The sequence below is a fragment of the Lissotriton vulgaris genome, chromosome 7, assembly GCF_964263255.1.
Source record: "Lissotriton vulgaris chromosome 7, aLisVul1.2, whole genome shotgun sequence".
NCBI lineage: Eukaryota > Metazoa > Chordata > Amphibia > Caudata > Salamandridae > Lissotriton > Lissotriton vulgaris.
Genome location: NC_141695.1, coordinates 1,596,065,097 through 1,596,087,748, shown reverse-complemented (window position 1 = coordinate 1,596,087,748; position 22,652 = coordinate 1,596,065,097). Strand labels below are relative to the sequence as shown.

Sequence of the window (22,652 nt, the reverse complement as noted above, 5' to 3'; positions counted from 1 at the left end):
TCCTGAAGGGTCAGATATTAAACAATACATTGTGTCCTTATTGAAAGAATCACTGAATTTAGAGCATACTCTCGCAGAATTGTCGGCTGACATTCAGAGGGTTCACAGGGATCCCTTTAAACTGAATCCTCAGAGATCTAAACCTCGTAAAATCTTAGTTAATTTTCACACCTACCTTTTAAAGGAACACATCCTAAATATGGCTTTGAAACAAAATTCTTTGTCTGGGAAAGGTTTTACTTTTTTGATAAGATCGGACCTTTCCAGAATCACACTTGAAAAGCAATGGGAATTGGGGAGGCGCCTGGATGCCTTTAGAAAATTAGGTGCAACAGCTCAGCTCATGTTTCCGGCAGCCCTTAAAGTATTGTACAATAACAAGATGTTTAACATCAGGTCTGTACAAGCAGCTGATGAGCTACTAATGGATCTGGGCAAAGGGGCTCGTAAGGTTTAACATTAGACGCCCATAACTCCACCTTAAGTACTCAAGAGGACCTTCCATTTAATTCTCTATTTTGATCTGGAAAATCAAGATGTAGACATAGTTTTTTCTCTTTTTACCTACTTATATGCACAAGTCAATATGGGCACAGTCTTAGTTATTCTTCTTGAAATTTTTTTCACTCTTTATTAGTCATTTGAAAAGAAGGCGGGTGATCTTTCTTGCTGGGGGTCAACCGGAGGGGCACTATCTACTGGACATTGTTCCGGTTAGATATTGCAAGGGTTCTTCACGGGGGGAGGGGCTCTCACCCTGGGTGGGTGAGCGCTAAGGGGTGGCAAAAATATAAAAAAGTCCTCAATAACCTAAATAGTAGTTTTGGGAATGGTAACTCACACATTACACACAATTATTGTAAGGAAGTCATGAACATGATCATAAATATTCTCTTTGGTATAGTATTTTTAATCGTCTTGGTTTACTGGATGAGTGATGGGTGGTGTTGGTTTTCTCTCCTGGAACGTCAACGGCCTCCGCACCAAGCCCTGAGCCAATAGAATCCTACAATATCTGAAGGACTTGGATGCGCAGGTTGTGGTGTTGCAGGAGACCCATTTAACTCATTCTGAATTGATTGCACTTACCAAGAAGAATAGATGGATTGATTTTGCGGTCTCTACCACTCAAACTTCCCATACTAGGGGGGGTCGCGATTATTTTTAAAAAAGGAGCTAAAGCTAACCTGATTTCACAGGCTGTAGATTCTTCTGGTAGATGGGCCATAGCGTCAGTCCTCATGGCTGGGTTTTCAGTTACAATCGTCGGCTATTATGGTCCGAACCAGGATGACCCTTCTTGTCTGGAAACTGTTTTCTCGCAGTTACTTTCCATTTCAGGACCTATAATTCTAGCCGGCGATTTTTACATCGTGTTGGATCCGTCTTGGACAAGTCTCCTAATAATCAATCTTTGGTTTTGTCTAAGACTAGGTCCTTCCTTTTAGACGCTATGAGGCAGTATGGGTTTGTTGATGTCTGGCGACAAAGGTCAGGAAAACAACAAGGGGTTTCTTTTCAGAATCTTAAATACCATCACAAGTCAAGGATCGACTTTATTTTAATTACTCAAAGACTGGTTGATGCCGTTAAAACAATAGATTACTTTCCCTCGCATCTTTCAGACCATTCTGCGGTTAAATTGGTGTTAGGTCTCCGTAGTAAAAAAACCCCGAGTACGTGGTCCTTTGATCGCTCTCTTCTTATTAATGATGAGGATATCTCATATCTTAAGTCGGAGACTCAGAACTTCTTTCTATTAAACAATGGTTCTGCCTCAAATAGAATTATTTGGGACTCGTTTAAGGCTACCTTGAGAGGGCTGATTGCAGCTAAAATTGCCTTTCGGAGGAAGAATTATAACGAAAAGATTTCTTCCATTGAAACAGAAATGGCTCGTGTTCAACATGAGATCGATATTAACAGCACAGCTTCAGGGTCTATTTTAGATCCTCTTCACAATCAATTGCTGATTCTGAAAGGATGCCTGGCTTCGATTTTAAATCTGAGGGTTCAACAGAGATGGGAAGCCAGTAAGTTGGCGCACTTCGAATATAGTGAAGGCGCAGGTAAACTACTGGCTTGGAAGACCAAAGTAGATCAGGTCCGGAACAACATCGCATCTATAAAAGTAGGAAACAACTTTTCTTCAGATGATGAAATTAGGAGGGCATTTAGGGAATTCTTCCAAGATATATATCAAGAAGATAAGGTAATCACGGCTGAGGCTATTAAGAGCTGGTTGAACAACATCACTTTACCCTCTTTTTCTTTTGAACAATCTCAACATTTGGAGAATCCCATCACAGAGGATGAGGTGAGATCTGCCATTAGGAAGGGTAAGAAGGGGAAGGCGTCCGGACCTGATGGGCTGCCAGCTGAGGTATATAAACTCCTGGACTCAGAAATCGTTCCCTTCCTCACCAATTTGTTTAATCAAATACTTTTAGAAGGAACGCCCCCTCCGACATCATGGGATAATGCCTCTATCACCCTTATTTTAAAACCGGGTAAACCTAAGGAGGCCTGTGGGTCGTATAGGCCAATTTCCATTCTGAATGTGGATTATAAAATCTTCACCACAGTTCTATCCTCTAGATTGGCCGCTATCGCGCCCTCTGTCCTTCATTCTGATCAAAAGGGGTTCCTGAAGGGCAGACAACTTTATGAATTAACCTATGATTTAATTGGTGCCATAGATATAGCAACAACTAACAATCTCCAATTGGCCGCCCTTACGCTGGACGCAACCAAGGCTTTCGACAGGGTTAACTGGGGGTACCTGTCGGAAGCCTTGGCCAAATTTGGTGTCGGGGAAAGGTTCCGTAGGGTGATAGGCCTGTTATACAGCAATCCCTCTGCATGTCTTCTCGTCAATGGTGACCTTTCGAGCCCTTTTTCCATCACTAGAGGAACCCGAAAGGGATGCCCGCTCTCTCCCTTGCTTTTTGATTTTTACATTGAGCCTTTTGTGCAATATCTAAGGGAGGAGGACACCATCAAACCTTTTTATTATGAAGGTTGGATGAGGAAGGTAGCATTATATGCTGAAGACGTGCTTATCTTAACATCAGAAGTCACTACTGCTCTTCCGGCTATCTTGAAATTGGCCCACGCTTTTGGACAAGTGTCGGGATATGAAGTTAATGCAGCCAAGACTGAAATGCTTGTATGGAATGATGAGAACTCTGTAACAGAACTCCAAGCAGGCATTTCAATGCGATACCTAGGCTTGACAATAGTGAAGGACATTAAGAAACTTGTCCAAGTTAACTTATCTACAGTTGTTAAAGATTGCCGTAAGCTTCTCCAATCATGGTCGCACTTGCCTTTCATTACTAGGTAGAGCCAACCTTATCAAAATGCCTATCCTTCCTAAAGTTTCCTTTTTATTTAATACCATTCCTTTATACTTTGATCAAACTACTTTAGCCAAGTTCCAATCTAACATCTCATCATAGCCATCTTCCACGGATCGCTTGGAAAAAACTAAGACGGCGACGTGATAAGGGGGGCTTGACGGCTCCAGACCTAAAAATCTATGCTTGGGCCTTTCAATTATCCCACTCACGAATGTTGTTGAAGGGTCCCGTAGTCTCGGGGTGGGGCCTATGTATGCAGCTATGTTGGATGGGGAAATAATTAATCATTCTGGTTTTCTTTTTAAGCTTGGTAATCCTAAGTTAAAAAAAAAAATTAAACTGAAGACCCTACAAGGTCTTGCCAGAACTTGGGCTGAAGTCATGAAATCCATAAAATTAAATTACTTTTGCCAAAAAACTCAGCTGTGGGGGTTGCCTGAAAATCCTGCCTGGCTTGATGACACTCTAGCAATCCCTTTGAGAGAGGCAGGCCTGGAAGTGTGGGGTGACCTCTTTTATGAGGGGGATTTACTCTCGTGGGAACATCTGCAAGCCAAGGTTGGCCCCAATCTTTCACGATTCAAATACATACAGATCCATAGCTGGACTGTCACCTATAAAACATCTCCCGCTAACAGGAATAAATTCAAACTCAGAGGGCATAGCCCATTTGTCTCTGATCTACTAATCTGTGGTCCAGCTAAAAAAGAAATATCTAAATGGTATAATTTCATTCTGGAGGAGTCGGATGGGGACTTTGTTCTGCCGGAGTCATTATGGGGCTCTGTTTTGACGGGCCAGAATTGACAAAATCTTTGGTTGACTTCTTTTGAACTTCTGTGGAACATTGTTAAGCCGTCCTGGCTTCTTGTGCTAAATGCGGTTTGATTGCTGCATCAGATACACACATGTTTTTTGAATGCCCACTATTAACCACATTTTGGGAGGATATCAGTAATTCCCTCACAGAATCATTGGGAAGACTTGTCACCATAGATTTGCCTCTAATAGTATTTGGTGTCCTAGAAGGCGTACAAAATCTAGCCAGATGTCTAGTCTTTTATGCTATCCTGCTTGCAAGAAGGGAAATCTGCAGGAAATGGAAAGACTCTTCACCTCCTACTTTTAGAGATTGGCAAAACTCAGTCTTGCAGACCTCATGTACCGATCTGGCCAGATCTGGTAATCACAGTAAAAGGGCCTTCTGGTATCTACTTTCTTGGCTTCATTGACTCATACCGTTTTTTTTTTCCCCGGGTCCAATGATTGATCTCCTATGGTGCTTCGATATTTTGTACCTGTGGAACAGCCGTTATCCGGTTCATACCCAGCCCCACTTGGCTGCTAAACTACCCCAAGGTTTGCCGCAGATTGGTAAATCATGGACTCTGTGCCTTCCTGGAATACAGTTGACAGCTGAGGGATAGATGGCCCCCACAAGACTCGTGTCCCTTCCAGTTTTTCAGATAAACTGAGACAGCTGCTCTCTGTTAACTCCTTTTGGTACTTTGTCTATATGGTGGTTATGAGGACAAAAAAAAAAAAAAGAAAGAAAAAAAAAACATGCTGTTAGGTGTTACATACGGATATGCAACATAAATGGTTTGAAAAGGCATGTTCACGCGAAGTAAACAAAAATGGAAAGATTTTCGTGGACCTCTGCAGAGATTCCTAGGAAACTTTCCACAACCCTATAGAAAACATGACCTTGAATTGATTCTTTTATGGGGCGGTAGGAAGGAAAGTAGATAAGAAAAAAAGTATCTTGTCTCTGAAAGAAGAAGTGGATAAAGATTCTGAGCAGAACTGGATTGGAAAAGAGCCGAATCCACTGCCAGTAGTGCCCTAATCCAAAACTGTTTATTTAAATAGGTGGAGCATTCGAACAAAATGTTTAATGGAAGAAAGGTAAGTGTGGTGCAGGCAGGTTCTCATCAGAGGCGTAGATGAGTGTTACATTTTATTTTGTACGCAGTATCATTGTAGAGCTTTTGCAAAATGGTACAGATGAGCAAATGTATTATTAATATCATCAATATAATGTTTAAAGCAGTAAATATGAAAAGAAAAACTTACATATATGTTATGCTTAAGTTGTAACATGTGTCATTCTAACCATCAGTGTGTTATCTCCCCAAAACAGGCTAATACTATGAACTGCACCCACAAAGATCCAGAGCAATTTACAAAGATTAAACAAGCAAATGCCTTTGTTGGAAAGACCTCAGGCGGCGAAGCAGACAGACTATCCAGGATAAGCAAGAACCAAGGTGTTTGTAGAAAAGAGGGGATGAAAGAGATTCATCCCTGTGATGTTAGCACATCACTTATCACTTCAGACCTTAAGAGTAAAGAGCCCTATAAAGACCCAGTGACTGACTCAACCAATGGTGATAATCAAATTATTACTCTTCAGTTAGTTAAATTGGTGTCAGAGGAGGACCATCTCAACATGGGTCAATTCACATTGCAACCAGGCACCGGCGTAAGCTTGCCTGCAAGCGGGATGGACTGGCAACCACTGGGGCTGATCTGTCACCCTTTTCCCAAACAGACCAACATGCGAGAGCTGAACATTCCATTTGATGGGGATCTGGAGTTCCATGCAGTGCGTCAGCCATGCAAAGGAGGTGACCTTCAGCTGCATCTGCCTGCTGTCAGTGGCTCTCAGGTGGAGGAGAACCATGCGATTGGGACTGAAATCTTTGAGTTGCATGATGTGTCAGTGGAGGTGGTGCAACTTCATGGTCCGCCAGACAAGATTGAGACACACAGTGGTGCCAATACCAATGGTACCCTCCCTTCGGGTGAAGGCTTGGAACTTGTTGAGGTGATTAAACCAATTAATTTTATGTTGTGATAGCATACTGCTTTGCAGCTCCTTCTGTGCACTATATTGTAAAACTGTTACTCTGATAATAATCTCTTTATTGTAAAACTGTTACTCAGATATTAATCTCTTCGACTGCTGTAAGGCATCATGATAGACTATCAAATTCCTACATGTTTGCCTAAAGGTAGGTAGGAAGTCAAATGCCAGATTCAGACTCAAGAGAGCATATCGCCCAAACCTTAAATGCTTCTATTGTGTAAGAAACAAGGAACCAGGCCCAATTATAAACCCAGCACTATTTACACAAAATTGCATTGTCATGCTTGAAAATAAATTAAAAACAATAATGTGATATTTCCTAATTTAGCTCCCTAAACCCTGCCAAAGACTGTGTTTTGGAGTAAAAACGTTAACACCTCCAAATAGAATACGAGAAGCCATTAAAGGAAAGATGCTCTTCAGTGGTCTGCGAGAAAGCCAAAGGCACATAACCCTTTATTGGCATTTCAACGTATGTCATGAAAATTGGCAGATCGTACAAGGAAACATCCCTAGTGATCAAAAGATACAGGTTAGCTTGGGTAGACCTGCAGTATGACATCTAGATCATATCCCCAGATCATCACATATAAACAACTTACACTCTGACAAAAGTATACTAAGGTGAATTGCTAGCTCTTATCCATAACAGCAAAAGGTGCAAGCCCTGGACCCAAGATGTTCTAATATTTTAATGCACAACCACAAGTAGTGTATATAGGTTCTCCTATAATTCTGCACCTATTTGTTCCCCGATTCAGTTATTTATTTGCACTATGCTAATTCTGGGCTATATCCCTTTGGGATAAGACTAAGCCTAAGGTTAACATAGAAAGTTTGTTAGCATATAAACCTTTAAGATTTTGCTGCACTGGCAATTTAGTAGCCTGTGAGCAAACTGCATTTGAGAGTGCATGAAGGACTACTACTGTAGCACTCCTCACCTACTACAAAATGATCTGTTTTCCTACAATCGGATTTCCTCCAACACATGCACACACATACATATATATTTCATATATATTACACACATAAGCATACATATGTATTGTATATATAGATCTCTATATATAGGTAGGTAATATATATGGTATACCTGCTGGTGGTCTCCATTAGGTAGTTATAGTTAGGACCTACAATCTAAAAGAAAAGCATTTTGAATTTGCTGATCACTTTGGTGCTGCTTGACGAATCTTCATGAATTTTTCTACATCAGTTTGCCGGTCACTTCAGCTGCAGTCTGTAAAGTTTTGGGATGATCCGTCAAGCGGGAGACTCGAAACGGGAAGGAGGGCAAAACACGTTTCCCACATACAATTTCCCATAGGGATTTATGACACAACTATAGGCCGAACCGCTGATCAGAATTACACCACATTTGGCAGCAACCTAGATCCTGGTCGCGAAAGATTGCTTTTTGTGATTTGGTGTACATCTGTTGAGTAGATTTGGAGGTATTAAAGTAAAAGAATTTATGTTTATATAGAGATGCGGATCCACCACAGGATTTGCGGTTCCACGTTCCAACAGCAGTGTCGTGATTGGCTGGCCACAACTTGAGAGGAAAGTTGCGGCCGGGTCTCGATTCCCAGCGTGGGAAATACAACTTAAAAGTGATTGAAGGGGTCAAGGTAGCGGTACTGTGACCGCAGGGGACTGATGGAGGGATCTGTGAAGGACCCTTCATGGGCATGAAATTGTCCCAAATTTATTTTTACAGCGCTTTAGGATCAGCGAATCCACCCGGATCCTCACGGATTCGGGTGGACCTGCTGATCCAGACCCCAATTAAAAAAGCACATACACCCACTCATGGACCTACACACATATGCATATACCTTCTCACACACCTACAAACCGACCAACAAAAAAACTCACACACCCACTCACAAATCCACACAGCACTCAGACAACCCCTTACACACCCACACAACCACTCACACACCCATACAACCACTCACACACCCATACAGCCACTCGCACACCCACTCACAGACCCACAGAACCACTCACACAGCGCCTCACAGACCCACACATCCATTCACACTCATCCACCACACCAGTCACACACCCATGCAGTAACTCACACACCCACTCACAGACTCATAAAAACACTCATTCACCTGCACAACCACTCACACACCTTCTCACATAGCCACTCCAATACCCACACAGCCAGTAACACATGCACTCACACACCCACCACACACTCACACACCCACCTTCACACCCACACACATACTCAGACACCCAGGTTTCAGGGAAGTTATAGTTAGGAAACAGTATTAAAAAACTAAAAATTCAATGTAAAAACAAAGGTTACAGGAGTATAAAAATTAAAAAACCTCAGAAATTCACTGAAAGAACCAAAGGTTACAGGAACGTTTTAATTAGGTTCAGATTTTACTCACACAAAACAATAGAAATTCAGCAGTTATAGTTATCTCAAGTAACTATAACTCACGCCTTCGCCAGGCACTGCTAGTTACCCCACATATTACAACACTCATGACATCTTCAATGACATTGATAATATCACTGCAACATTTTCAGTGAAGTTATTGATGAGAAAATTGTGTATGGCGGGGCACATCAAGTGCTGAGAATAATTACGTGTAATACAGTGCCAACACTTTTGCGAGAATCTTTAAGCCTAAAATTCCCTTCAGTAGTTTATTGAGAGGTCAATTTCACTCTCTTATCCCATCCCCGTTGTGTTTTTCAACCCTAGGATATTGTTTTATGGTGTTAGAATATAATCAGCATCACCCTCTAGTAGGTTGTTGAAAGGGCACTTTCCGGAGCTTCAACTTTCCTGTAATTTCCAGTAGATTCTGGGATATGTAGTTCATAGTGCTTGATTTAGTGCAATGAAATCCTAACATTGAGGTGCTTCTGGTGTCATTTAGGGGAGCACAATGATATTTAAGTCACTTTATCTTATGTAACATACCAGCTGGTCTTTCATATCTCTGAAGTATCCCATTCTTTTGAATTCTGGGATATGTAGTTCATTGTTTTGTTGCTCTTTTTTACGCAGTGAAATTGCTAAATTGGATTGCTTCTGAATGTAACACTATTTAAATTACATGATTATGTTGTGATCCTTCATTGGGTTCATTGTGATGTCCCTTCACCAGCTGATTTCTCCGTCAGCGTTTATTGTTGTTTTTCTTATTATTTACCACTCCCAATTTTTTTAATCCTCTCTTTTTCATATCTCCTTTTCAACAGGGGCTTAATTACCTTGCCAGTAGTGTGTGTCTGTCATGGTTGTAAACAACTCGAGGTATCTGAATCCCATAGTTGCAATCTACAGTCCACCTCCTTAACCTTCTCTCGCATTGAAATAAAAAAATACTAAATTTGGACTAGTTGGAGCACTGCATTAAATACTGTCCCAATGTTTTAAGAATGAACATTGTTCGAGGACTTAGGTCTATGAATGTAAAATGTTTTAGCTTTTGTACACGAAGATTTCAATTCTATTAAGGGCACAGTGAGGATTATGCTTTACTTTCTCCACTTTATTAAACAGGAGCCATATTAAACCATTTTAAAGAAACTTCAGATCCCCTTGAGCACTTCAGAATGATGCAACAACCGTCCATCCAATCAGTGTGTAGCTGTCTCTTCACAGTCCTCCGTGGACTCTCTTTCTTTCTCTTTCTTCATGCAACATTATGCCAAATTCTTTCAACCTAATCCTGTTTCCTCGAGTTGGCTCTTGTTATATAATAGAGAGCATTGAGTCAAGATCCCTAATGTTAAGGGATGCATAATATCCATCAAGACAGCAATAAACATTGATTTATTCTTCACCTAGTGAAACTGTGAATACATTCCAGAACTTTTGGTAAAGACAGATTACTTGCTCTGAACTCATCTATCTACATATGTCTCTGAGTATTGTTGGTTATATTGGGGGATCCATCAATCCTAGACCCCGGAAGGGATAATCCTCACCTCGGTGTCCTTAATAGAATTGAAACTTTGTGTTACGAAAGCTACGAAAATTTACATTCTATGTCAGTACGGGAGATGAGTATTATGCCAGTTCAACACTTATTTACCACCAAAGCTGCCATGCTGGGAAGTGGTTTGAAATAGAATCGCTTGAACATCGAGTCCAAGGACCAGTCTGCTTCATTCATAATGTCCTCTAAGCGTGGCCCAAGGGAAAATGCTTTAGAAGCCATTGCTCCTCCGGTAGAATACGCACCAAACATCTTTGTGACAATACCAGCTTCTTGCATGACTCAACGTACCCCATCTGCCAATGGTGGGAAAAGAAACACGTTTGTGGGGTCTTCTGAGGTCATGGAGGGTTTGTCGTTCACCTGGAGGACAAAGGCGCTCTGTCATAGCCTCATAAGCTTTGGCACAATGCATCACACATTGTTTAGAAGAATCCACAAAGACTGGGTATGAGACAATCTGAGAGTTGGTCTTTGTTCTCCTGGAAATGTGGAAGGTAACCCCATCCAGGGTAAACACCCTCCCAGTGATGCCCAGGGACTGAACTCTGATTCCTGTCTACAAGAGATCAAACATAACAGAGACACCAGTTTGGCAGACAGCTCCTTTCGAGACCGATATTTGTTTTGGGGACATGAGAGAAACAAATTGAGCACCGAATTGACGTCCCATAAAACCAAGTATCTCGGGTAGCGATAATCTGATGCCCCACAGTGGTGTCCTAACCAACAGGTGTGCGCCCACAGAGTGGCCTTCAATCAGGACATGTTCAGTTGCAGTGATGAACGGGAGATAGTCACTGACCAGTAAGCCATACCCTTGGAAGCAAGTGAAGCTAGGAAATTCAAGATATAGACAATTCTTGACCCCAAGGGATCCAGGTTTCTCTGATGATCCCAACCCACCCATCTGGTCCAGGCAGATCTGTACAGTTTGACTGTACTGTCTGCCCATGCCTTCAAGAGTAAGTCTTCAGCCTGGTTCAAAAGCCCTGGGAGTTTCCATTGTCCCTGGTAATCCTCATTTGCCATATGCCACAGCTAACCCTCTAGAACCAGATGGTGAGTATTCCCTGAGGGATTTTTGAGGAGAGTCGAAAATAGGGGTAGATGGATTGGAAAATCCCAAAAAAGTTCCATCAGAACTGGATACCAGACTTGAGATCTTTAAGAGGGGTCTTTTACCGCTGCATCTGCCAGTTGTCTCCTGATCTGGCCTGAGAGTCACATTATCATAGGAATCAGAGGAAAGGCATAGCCCATCTCCATTTCCCAGTCTTGTTGGAAGACATCTGTCAATGTGGCATTGGGGTCTGGCCTCTAGCTGAAGTATCTGTCCAATTGGTGATCCAACCTGGAGGCAAACAGATCCATGAGAACGGGCCTACCTGGACGCTAGCGCCTGGAACACAGGATGGTCCATTTACGACAAGCTCGACTGCCAGTCTGCTACCTGATTGGCCGATCCCAGTAGGTGCTCCACAGTGACAGAGATTTAATTCCCGAGGCAGTATTCCCAGCAGCTCTGGGCAAAATCCGAGCAGGGTTTGCACCATGTTCCATCTGGATGGGTGCTGTATCAGACTGCCGCCACATTGTCCATCTTGCAGAGGACGACACATTAAACCCTTTCCTTGGTCCAGCATTTCACTGCAAAGGAACCAGCCAGCAGCTCTAGGCAGTTGATATGAAGATCGCATTCCTGATCGCACCGTTTTGCTCCTGTGGAGAATTCCCCACATTGTGCCCCCCCCCAACCTATGCCACTGGCATCGGATTTTATCATCAAGTCTGGTTGGGTTCCAAAGATGGCACGGCCATTCGGAGACTCCATGTGGGCCTGCCACCAGGGGATGGAAACTCCATGTGGGCAAGCCACCAGCGTCGTCTGACAGACGTACTTTATGAGAGTATGTGAGGCCCTTCCAGAGATGAGAGATTCTCAGGTTTTGTAGGGCAGGAATTGCAGCCGCTCTATAGAGAGGACGCAGTTGGCATTCCCCAAGAACATGACAGTCCGTTATGCCAGGCCTGAAAGGATGTCCGGGGAAATTAGGGATTCCTCGGCCATATCAAATTTTTTTGTAAGAGGACCAGTGATGTCCAGAAGTTTGTCTTGGCAAGACCACCAAGAGTGGTTGATGCCTTTCTTGGGGTCCTGTATGTAATTGTGAGGAAGGTGGCCATCCGGGGGTCTTATTTTGCAGTGATGGCCCATTTGCCTTCCAATGATGGGTAAGGGCATTCCGCCCTAAGACTGTTGTGGGCTGCTTTGTTGAGTGATTTGCTGATTCTCCCTGCCACGTAAGTGGCCACCTTGCTTGCTGGCGGCCAGTCTGACGACCATGGGTGCAGCAGGTCCTCTGGGTTTAACATATTGGAGTCTTGCTCAAGCGTGTTCTTTTCGTCGTTGGCGGACTTGAAGTCGGAAGAGGGTCGCCAGGGTCTGTTTGGCTCAACATCTCCATCTGACCTGGTGGGGGAGTCATCGCTGTCGAGCAGCGCAGGGAGGCAGGCGATGCTGCTGGATTCGAAAGACTCTTGTCTGGGAGAAAAGCCCCTCAGGGACTGGAGCAAAAGTTTGACCCATAAAGGCACCCTTCAGCCTGTCAAAGTCATCGAAATGACACCCGGGTCGTGGTCGCTCTTTTTCTTTCACTTCTGGTGCACCTCTGGCTGTCCTAGGAGTAAAAGGGTGGATGACACTTGGGGTTCTTCCCACGGGTTAAGCGGTTGGTGCCACCTTGCAGCCATATTAAGGAGCTTCTGCTCCAGGGTGTCATAGCCTCAGAGAGCCACCTTTGTATAGAGGCATCCGTTACCTCGCAGAAGTTGTCATCTATTGGGAGGTAGGTAAGAGACTCCTCCTCCATGTAGGAATCATGAGACTCATATATCAGGGGCGATTGGGCCGAGGGGTTCCCAAGGATTATTTATAATGAGCCTGAGTGGCCATTTTAAGTAGGTTCTACGGACACCGCACAATACCACAGTTCCGCTGGACAGATGAGAAGTCTGTGTCCCTGCTGAATCATTTAACCCCTTCGCTGCGGTGGCTATTCTGCCGCAGCGCTAAGGGGGGGGGGGTCGCGCGGCGGTCCCATGCTTCTGACGGAACCGCTCCGTCACGGCTCGCGGGCGAGCTGTGCTTGTGACGGGACGGTTCCGTCACGAACCCGCCCGCCCATTAATCAGTCAGCGCAGGCGCGAAATTCGCGCCGCGCAGGCGCGGCGAGCGGGCCGTGACGGAACCGTTCCATCACATGCACAGCTCACCCGTGGCTTGTGACGGAGCGGTTCCGTCACAAGCATGCAACGGGTTAACAGTTCTCCGCCAGAGGCGTTAGAGTGCTAAATATTTTTCAAGAAACAAGAGCGCCTCCAGTACAAACCTCTGACTGGGGCATTTTTAGGTCAGCTGTGCGGAGTCTCGCAGTCTTAAATGCAACCCCAGAGGGGCGTCTGACTCGAGACAATGAAGGGCAAGGAAAATGGGCGCAGCCAGTCGCGTTGCTCTAGATCAAAAAAGCCGATTCGAGCACTTGCTTTGTAGCACTCGCAAATGAGATGTGCCTCACAGAAGAGGCATGCTGTTGCCCTCTAGCGGTTGGAAGACTGCACCACAGAGCCCTGACACGCCTCGAACGAGGCACCAGCCCCCAAAGAGGCTCAGCAACTGCATAGGAGCTGCAATGCATTCCCACTGTTGTGTTGCAAATGAAAGGTTAATGGTTAGTAAAATGTGTAAAGATTATAAAAGAGATAAACGAGGCCCACAGGTGTTAGAAATCAGGCAAAAGCAGGTATTTTCTTGAAGTATTTATTACTGGTAATGCAGCACAGCAACTCAGCATCTGGCTGGCAGGCAGGAACAGTGGCAACTGACCTGGTGCCTAGCAGCAGTACATGTTCTAAGAATGGTGGTGAGAACACTGAAAGATGCAATGCATTTAAAGGGACATAACATATAATGACCATAAGTATATACAGAATGTAACACATCTCCCTTCCATAAGATGAAGATACAATAAGATAAAAACCTAAGTAACATAATCAGCAAATCTAGAAGGAGGACATCTAGAGCGAGATGAAATTTTAACTCTTGAAGAGATGTCATCATTGGGATGCAATTGTACAGAAGGCTCAGAATTATTTGTGTATGAGGGACATTTGGCAACACGTTTTATGTTCCACAATTTACCATCCTGAGTGATAACACTGTTGGTAAAGACCTTGACAATCTTCATAGGCTTACCAAACTTGTTTGAACACTTTGTGATGAAACCAGGTTTTTTAATCCTGACCCAATCACCAATGGCAAAATTGGGTTCTTTGGTCTTCCATCTGTTGTCATACCATTCTTTAACCTTACGCTGTTTACATTCAACTTTTTGTGCAACATCTTTTAACAAATTATCTGAAAAAGAAACATTTGAACATTTGTCTTTTAACCACCATGGACAAATTGAGGAAGCTGGGTCTCGCCCTTTTAACAAACGGAAAGGACTGACTTCAGTTGTAGAATGGGGAGTTATTCTATATAACCATAATTTTTCTCTTAGCAAATTCTTCCAACTGGACCCAACTTTAATGACATCAGATACAAAACCTTTCAACACTCTGTTAAAACGTTCAACCAAACCATTTTCATGTGGTTCATAAACAGAAACCAAAGAATGTTTAATGTTGAGTTGTTTAAGAAAATTTTCCATCTCTACAGAAGTAAGTTGCACACCGTTATCAGTAACAAGCACTGACGGAGTGCCTTCCCTGGAAAATATCTCCTTGAAGAAATCTATCACAACATTGGTGGAGACAGAAGACACAAACCTGACCTCAGGCCATTTAGAGTGGTAGTCCACCAGAACTAAAGCATAACGGGAATCAACTGGAAGACACATAAATGGACCAGAAATATCGAAAGAAATTTTCTTCCAAGGTTCACTTGGCCAGGTGGAACACTTCAAGGGAGGAACATTAACTTTTAACATTTTTTCACTTCCCATGCAAACCTCACATTCTCTTACCCTACGATCTGCCATTCTATCGATACCAGGCCACCAAAAGTAATTCCTTATGAGACGCTTCATAGCCGACATTCCTGGATGCATATTATGTGCCACATCCAAAATTACCTTCTGTAAACCCACAGGAGGAACACATTTGCCAGACTTGAAGATCAAATCATTTTCCAATTCAAGCTCATCCATGACAGAAAACATAGGTAAAACACTATCTAACAAATTCCTTCTGTCAGGCCAACCTTCCAAAATAAACTTCTTTATACTCTGTAAGGTAGCATCCTGTTCATAAGCAAGTTTCCAAGACTGTTCAGAAATGTCATTGAAAGAACCTGACAAAACATCTTCCAAAACCATGACAATATCAGCATCCTCAACTTTCCCTACACAGCTACTCTTGCAAGGCATGCGAGACATAAAGTCCGCAATGACATTCTTCTTACCAGGAACGAACTCTGGAGTAAAACAGTATTCCTGCAATCTTGAAGTCAGTCTGGCTATGCGAGCAGTAGAACTCCATCCACCCCCGGTGGACAGAATATTAACAAGCGGCTTATGGTCAGTCCTCAACAGGAACTTACTGCCCCAAATATAATTGCGAAAATGTTCTATGGCCCAAACACAAGCCAACAACTCTTTTTCAATTACAGCATAACGCCGTTCCGTTTCATTGAGTGTACGTGAAGCAAAGCAAACATTCCACTCCTCCTTCCCAGCAATTTGAGATAACACAGCTCCTAACCCATACATACTGGCATCCACAGTGATTATGCACATTTTGTTTATACAAAAAGGTCTAAGAGTAGGGGCTTGTAAGATGTCAGACTTGATAAGCTCAAAAGCTGTTTGTTGTTCTTGTCCCCAAGCAAAAACAGCATTATTTCTGAGAAGTCGTCTTAGAGGTTCCATCTTAGATGCAAAGTTATATACAAATTTGCTGTAATACTCGCACATTCCTGCAAATGAAAGTAATTGTTCCTTATTCTCAGGAGGAGGTGCATTAGTAATACCATCAACATTCGATTTTTTCGGAACTACCCCATCCCCGGATAATGTATGTCCCAGATATTCCACAGAATGTTGGAACATTTTACACTTGCTAGCCTTTAATGTAAGACCATTCTCCTCCAACTTCCGACACACACTACGTAGATGTTGTAAATGCTCATCATGTGTGGTTGAAAAAATTAAAATGTCGTCCTGAAAACACTTTACAAAGTTATCAAAATCTCTGAACAAATTAAACATCACCCTCTGAAATACTGAAGCTGCCGAAGCTAAGCCGAACGGCATTCTGGTGTACTGGAATAAACCTTGAGGAGTAATAAATGCTGTTAAACATTTTGAGTCATCAGTTAATGGAACCTGGTGATAGGCTGATCTTAAATCCAAAGTGGAGAAAACTTTCGCCCCTTCTAGCATTGATACCACTTCATTTATATTGGGCAATGGATGACAGTCTACTATAATATTAGCATTCAAAGCTCGAAGGTCCACACACATTCTCAGACTTTTATCCGGTTTCCTAACTAAAACGATGGGCGAAACCCATTCTGCAGACTCTATAGGTTCAATAATTTTCTCTGCAACTAAATCATTAAGCATTTTCTTCAGCTCCTCTCTAACATTAATGGGAACGCCTCTCAATTTTTGTTTGAGAGGAATCACATCCTGTTTAAGTTTGATTCTGTGGGAATAATCTTTAACCATGCCCAATTTATCTGAAAACACATCTTTAAACTCTGTTTTGATTAACGTAGTTAAATTGGTTAATTTGTCCTTTTCAACCAAAGCAATGTTACATACTTCTGCATTCACATCCAACATCACTGGATCCACTGCACGAGGATTGAGAGTAATCCCAAACTTCCATTGGTCTCTCCAACCCAGTACATTAATACCTTTGAGAGCTATATACAACTTGACACTTACACATCTTCCTTTGAACGTGAGATCTACAACAAAAAAACCTAACATATCAATTTTGCTTTCATTGAAACTTAAAGCACAAATATCAGGTGGTAAAATGTTCTCAAGACAGAGAACCGTACTTAGGGGTCGATTAGGATCGCGGACGGACTTGCGTCCGTCCGCGACCCCAGAGCAGGAGGGAACCTCCGCATGGCATGCGGAGTTCCCTCCTGTGCAATTAGGATGTGACCGCAAGGGTTGCGGTCACATCCTCTATTTTTAACATTGCCGCGGGTGCAGCTTCAAGCTGCACCCGCGGCAATGTGAAAAATGCACGCATTGCATTTGCATGCAGAAAGAGGCAGGCACCGCGCGGTGCCTGCCGCTTTCTGCATGCAAATGCAGGGGGGTACCATAGGTACCCCCCATGTGCACCCCCCACCCCCCCTTCACCTAGGGGGCCCGCAACGGGCCCCCGCAGTGAAGTTCCGTATGCTTTTCCGCGGCGGAAAACCCGCCGCGGAAAAGCATACTTTACTGGCCATCCTAATATGGTGGACGGTGTCTTCCAGACACCGTCACCATATTAGAGCTTTTCCGCCGCGGTTGTAAGCCAGCCGCGGCGGAAAAGCTGCGGACGGAAACCAGGACCCACCAGCCATCCTAATGTGGCGGTGGGTCTTTGGTCAGTCCGCTGCGGATTTTCCGAATCCTCGGGGCCGGCGGTGGCTTCCGCCGGCCCCGAGGATGCGGAAAATCCGCAATCATAATGACCCCCTTAATTTGATATTAAAATATTCCTTGGTGATAATTGTCCATGGAGAACCTGAATCAGCCATAAGGTCCAGTTTGATATTCAACACTTCAACTTCACATAAAGGTTTTTTTATACCAAAAGAGTCAGTAGGATCATTAACATTCGACATAGCCTCTTTCAAAAATACCACAAAACCCTTATTATCATCACAATGGTAACCCGCACATTCACACTTACATGCCTTTGAAGATTCTTCCAGCACAGATGCCATCTTTACCTGTGTGTTCGGAACTGATCTTTTTATGTCCTTACACATGTTGGAAAAATGTCCCATCCTACCACATTTCCTACATTCTCTGTTAATAGCAGGGCAACCACCATATGAGGCTAGATGAGTTTTACTACCACATCTAAAGCATACATATGTTTTGTCAAACTTTCTTACAGTACCATGAAAATTTGTCCTGCTGGAATTAAAATTGGAACTGGGATGAGACCCTGCACTTGAATGAGGCTCTGTGCGTTTGAGTGCACAAACTTCATCTACACACTCAGTTTTATGTTCAGTATGTTTTTTAACTGTACTCATCCACTTCTCAGACTGTTCTAACGATTTAGCAATGGCAATGGCTTCGGACAATTTAGGATCTCCTAACTCCCAAAGTCTTTCTTGTGTTTTCTTGTTTTTGACATGAACGATAATTTGATCACGTAACATCTCATCACAGATCATGCCAAAATTGCAATGAATGGATAAAGACCTGAGAGCAGTAATAAAATCATCAAACGATTCAGAATCATGTTGTGCTCTGGTATAGAACTTATATCTATTTAAGGCTATATTTGTAACAGGTTTAAACCTTTTCTCTAGTCTCAATAAGGCTTCCTTGTACACATTAGTACCTTCACCCTCACCTTCAGCAGGTGGAATTTGTGGGAGAGCCCTAAATACCATTTGTCCCTCTGATCCCAAACAGTGTAATAGGATGCTCTTCTTCCTTTCAGCTCCCATGCGTTCCCCGTCGATTGCCTTCATATAATTAATGAACTCCTCCTTCCAACGTGTCCAAGGCAAAGGAGGATCCCCTTTATTTTGTAAAAATTTGTCCGGTGGATCGAATTGCATGGCCATGACTTATAGAATGTGTGGCTTAATATATATATGAAATCCACTAATACTAAAGAAGTTCAGCGTTGAATAAATGAATGGCACAGATAAGCAAAACAATAAAGAAAATATTAAATGCAGACTCATAGGAATTTAGTATTGCAGTTAAATGTAAGCTGAAAATAACATGGATCGTAAGCGTCACAAGTTACTTTGAATCCATCCAGAAAGAAAAATTCACGAAGTAAATCCTAAAAATAGCGTAAACGCCACCACTTCACCACTTACTTGAAGTCAATCCAAAGAATGCATCGGTGAAGCAAAAGACTCGAAAATGCGGAAATCGAGTCGAAAAGAAAACAAAAGTTAGCACTGATCGACTCGGAAACTCGTTGCCGTGGTAACGGAAGTACAAAATGGCGGCACGTTGTTTCAGAAATGACGTAGGACGTTCCGTTTTCCTTTCGTCACGACGTCTTAAAGAGCAGTGTTCCTCTCGTGAATGCGCGCATGCGCCTTGTAGCAGTTATGATTACTCACGCGGGTCGAGGAGATGACGCGAAGGAGAGCGTCTTGTTTTGCTTTAAGTTGTCCTCGAGTCCCACGATGACAGAGAGGCTCGCTCTGCGGAAGGCACGCCGAGATCAGGTAAACAAGCTCGTGCTTCAGTATGCTGACGTTTCAAATGAAAACACAAGTCTTAAAAGTACAAATACATATGAAAATGTATTTCTTCAGGATACAAAAGAAAGGAATTACCGGATTTTCAGTGAAGTAGAAGAAAACGTCTTCTAAAGTAGTTCTTCTGGGTTCCAAGTTGCTTGAAAGTACAAAAATGATTTTACTCCACACCTGTGCTGCTTCTTAAGTTGATGGAGTAGAATATGTTTCCTTGTTGACCCTCGTCGCCAAATTTTGTTAGAAATCAGGCAAAAGCAGGTATTTTCTTGAAGTATTTATTACTGGTAATGCAGCACAGCAACTCAGCATCTGGCTGGCAGGCAGGAACAGTGGCAACTGACCTGGTGCCTAGCAGCAGTACATGTTCTAAGAATGGTGGTGAGAACACTGAAAGATGCAATGCATTTAAAGGGACATAACATATAATGACCATAAGTATATACAGAATGTAACAACAGGCTTCAGCAATTAACTGCCAGCTGCTGCAGCAGCAAAGAAAGATAGTCAGTAAAGGACTAGGAAGGGACATCTACACGCTGCTCGGGTGGACTGTTGTTGCATTATTCCCAAGTGTTCATGGGGTTTGAAGTTTCTTTAAAATGGTTTAATATGGCTGCTTTTTAGGTCGATCGTTCGAGACCGCCTGTACATACTTTAGTATCTACTTATATGTATATGTACTTTGTGGGCCCTGAAGATCAGTCCTAGAACTTCTCTGCTTCCGCCTAGGGACTTGTTTTTCTGTTCAACTGCCTCTATTTAAATGTCTTGATAGAAAACGACCAGCAGAGGTGTCAGTAAAATACCAGAATTGCTTTCTGCTGAGGGACTTTCTTTTGTAAATTTTTCTGGCAACTGCCTCTGTTTAACTTTCTTGATAGAAAATGACAAGCAGAGGTCAGTAAAATACCAGAGCCACTTTTAAGTTCTCTAGATTCTAGTCCATAGAAATTGTCTTCCATGGGCACCTGTAGACAATAATATTTTTTTCAAATCTTGTATTTTCAGTGATGTGACCACTGACGGCCCTGATTTTATATTAAAAACAGAGCTTTGGACTACACCATTTACAGATGAAATGCAATATTTCTCTCCATGTGTTCCCATACCTGGCGTGTCACACTGTTTGGTGCTTACTTTCCCTCCATGTTAAAGAACAGTAGATGTTTCAGCACCCAGGCTAATGTGCTGCATAGCTAAATACATATAAGGTCCCAAAGGCAAGACCGATTGCATTGCAAATGCTTGTTAATAAAGCGGAGAAGGTAAAGCATAACCTCTCCTCTGGTCTTGACATAGAATCACAAATACTGGGAAGGAGATTGTATGCGTAGAGTGACATTTGATCTTCCACTCAAGTAACCCAGTCAAAACCTCAAACCATAGAATCAACTTGTAAGCTGCTCTTTATCAGTGCAAATTGGAAAATTGTCCAAAAGTAAACCTTTCACACATATGATCCCTAGCCATGGTATAGATACATTATTTGGACATATTTGAGAAATGGGGATAGAAAGCCCATCTTTCTTAATATGACAAATAAGTAATCTCACCCAACAGATTTGGATGCTTTTTCAAAGTTGACAGGTAAGACAGTTCCATCCATCCATGCTGTCTCTGGAGCATTGCGGTTGTTGAATATGGATTTGATGTTGAGTTTTCATTTGGCCTGGATCAGAAACTTGGAGGATTTAGTTAAATGACACTTTTGAAGAATTGTGCTGCTGAGTCAGCATTGTGTAACCAAGGAAGAGTGATGTGAAATAACTCACAAAGGATTTGCTTCTGGATTTGGGCCACCTTCAACACTATATGCCTGTCTTTAAGTAGTCTTGCAGTCAGAGGTCTCAAAGGGACCCGGAGAAGACACTGTATTAGTGATTGATGAACCTGCTTCCCCACAAATCAAGAAGAGGATTTTTCGGGGCAGTGCCAACATGTGTAGGCACGTTACTAAAAATCTTATAAATTGAGCTCTTATTAACCATCAGGAACAACTACAATACTTAGATCATTCCAATTTAATCCCACCTCTCTACCTACAACCCACTCTTTAAGGGATTTAGAGGTTCCAGGAAGGCAGACAAGCATCTTCATGAGCTCTCTGACTTTGGCCTCCGGATCAGATACTCAACTATCTGCGTCAGTCAGTCTGGCAGCTGTGTTCATTAGAGCCTGGTGCAGCAGTGCTCAAACACCTTAACCTACTCAATCTTTACATCGAGTACTATACGCGGATAATAACATTATCTTCATTGAGGAGGTCAGCAATCCAACCTAATCCGTTGCTGACACAGAGGGGACATCTTATCCATCTTCTATGGGCTGGGAAAGAGATCAACTTTGCCCTGGGTCATGGTATTTTCATTCATATGACTATGAGCGAATGCAGCCGAGCAGAATAACCTACCCAAGTTCTAGTTCTGTTCCGTCACCGGGTAATAGGCATCCCACACAAAACCAGGAGTATGGAACAGAAAGTAATTGGGCCTGCGATACACTTTCCAACATGCTTCAGTCCACTTTGTGTGGACTTCAGAACAACCACAGGTCTCCAGCTTAGCCACTACTCACCCCTTTGATCACCAAATACCCTCATGTTAGTTAGAGGGCCTATCGCAGGTGCATAAGTGAGATCCGAAGCAGTGTTCAGCTCTTGGACCACTTGCCTCCAACAGCTCCCTTTAAGTTCCCTGACAATTCCCATCACACGGAAGCTCATCCACATCCATCACACTGCATACTCTATCTTTTGACTCATGGCTTTGACTTGCTTCCCATGTTTCACTAAAGCAGTCCATCTTCAGGTCACTAGCAGGGTTGGTATCGCTTGCAGGATTAGTTATGGTTCTAATCCTTCCTATGTGTGTGCTTTTGTGTCGTTGTGTGAAGTCTCTTGGTGGGTTATTTATGTGGGCCATGTAAATCGCGGGGGAGAGAAAACTTTGACACAGGTGACCAGT

The 22,652-nt window shown here is 43.0% G+C and overlaps 1 protein-coding gene across 1 annotated transcript in view; it reads left to right on the top strand.

Annotated features, from left to right (window-relative positions):
* The first annotated feature begins 5,514 nt into the window (after nt 1–5,514).
* The window catches only part of LOC147706051 (uncharacterized), a 208,407-nt gene continuing 191,269 nt past the window's right edge, over nt 5,515–22,652 (top strand). Inside the window, exon 1 of the mRNA XM_086929020.1 lies at nt 5,515–6,192. Within this exon, the coding sequence (XP_086785146.1) occupies nt 5,515–6,192 (678 nt within the window). The remainder of the gene's footprint in view (nt 6,193–22,652) is intronic.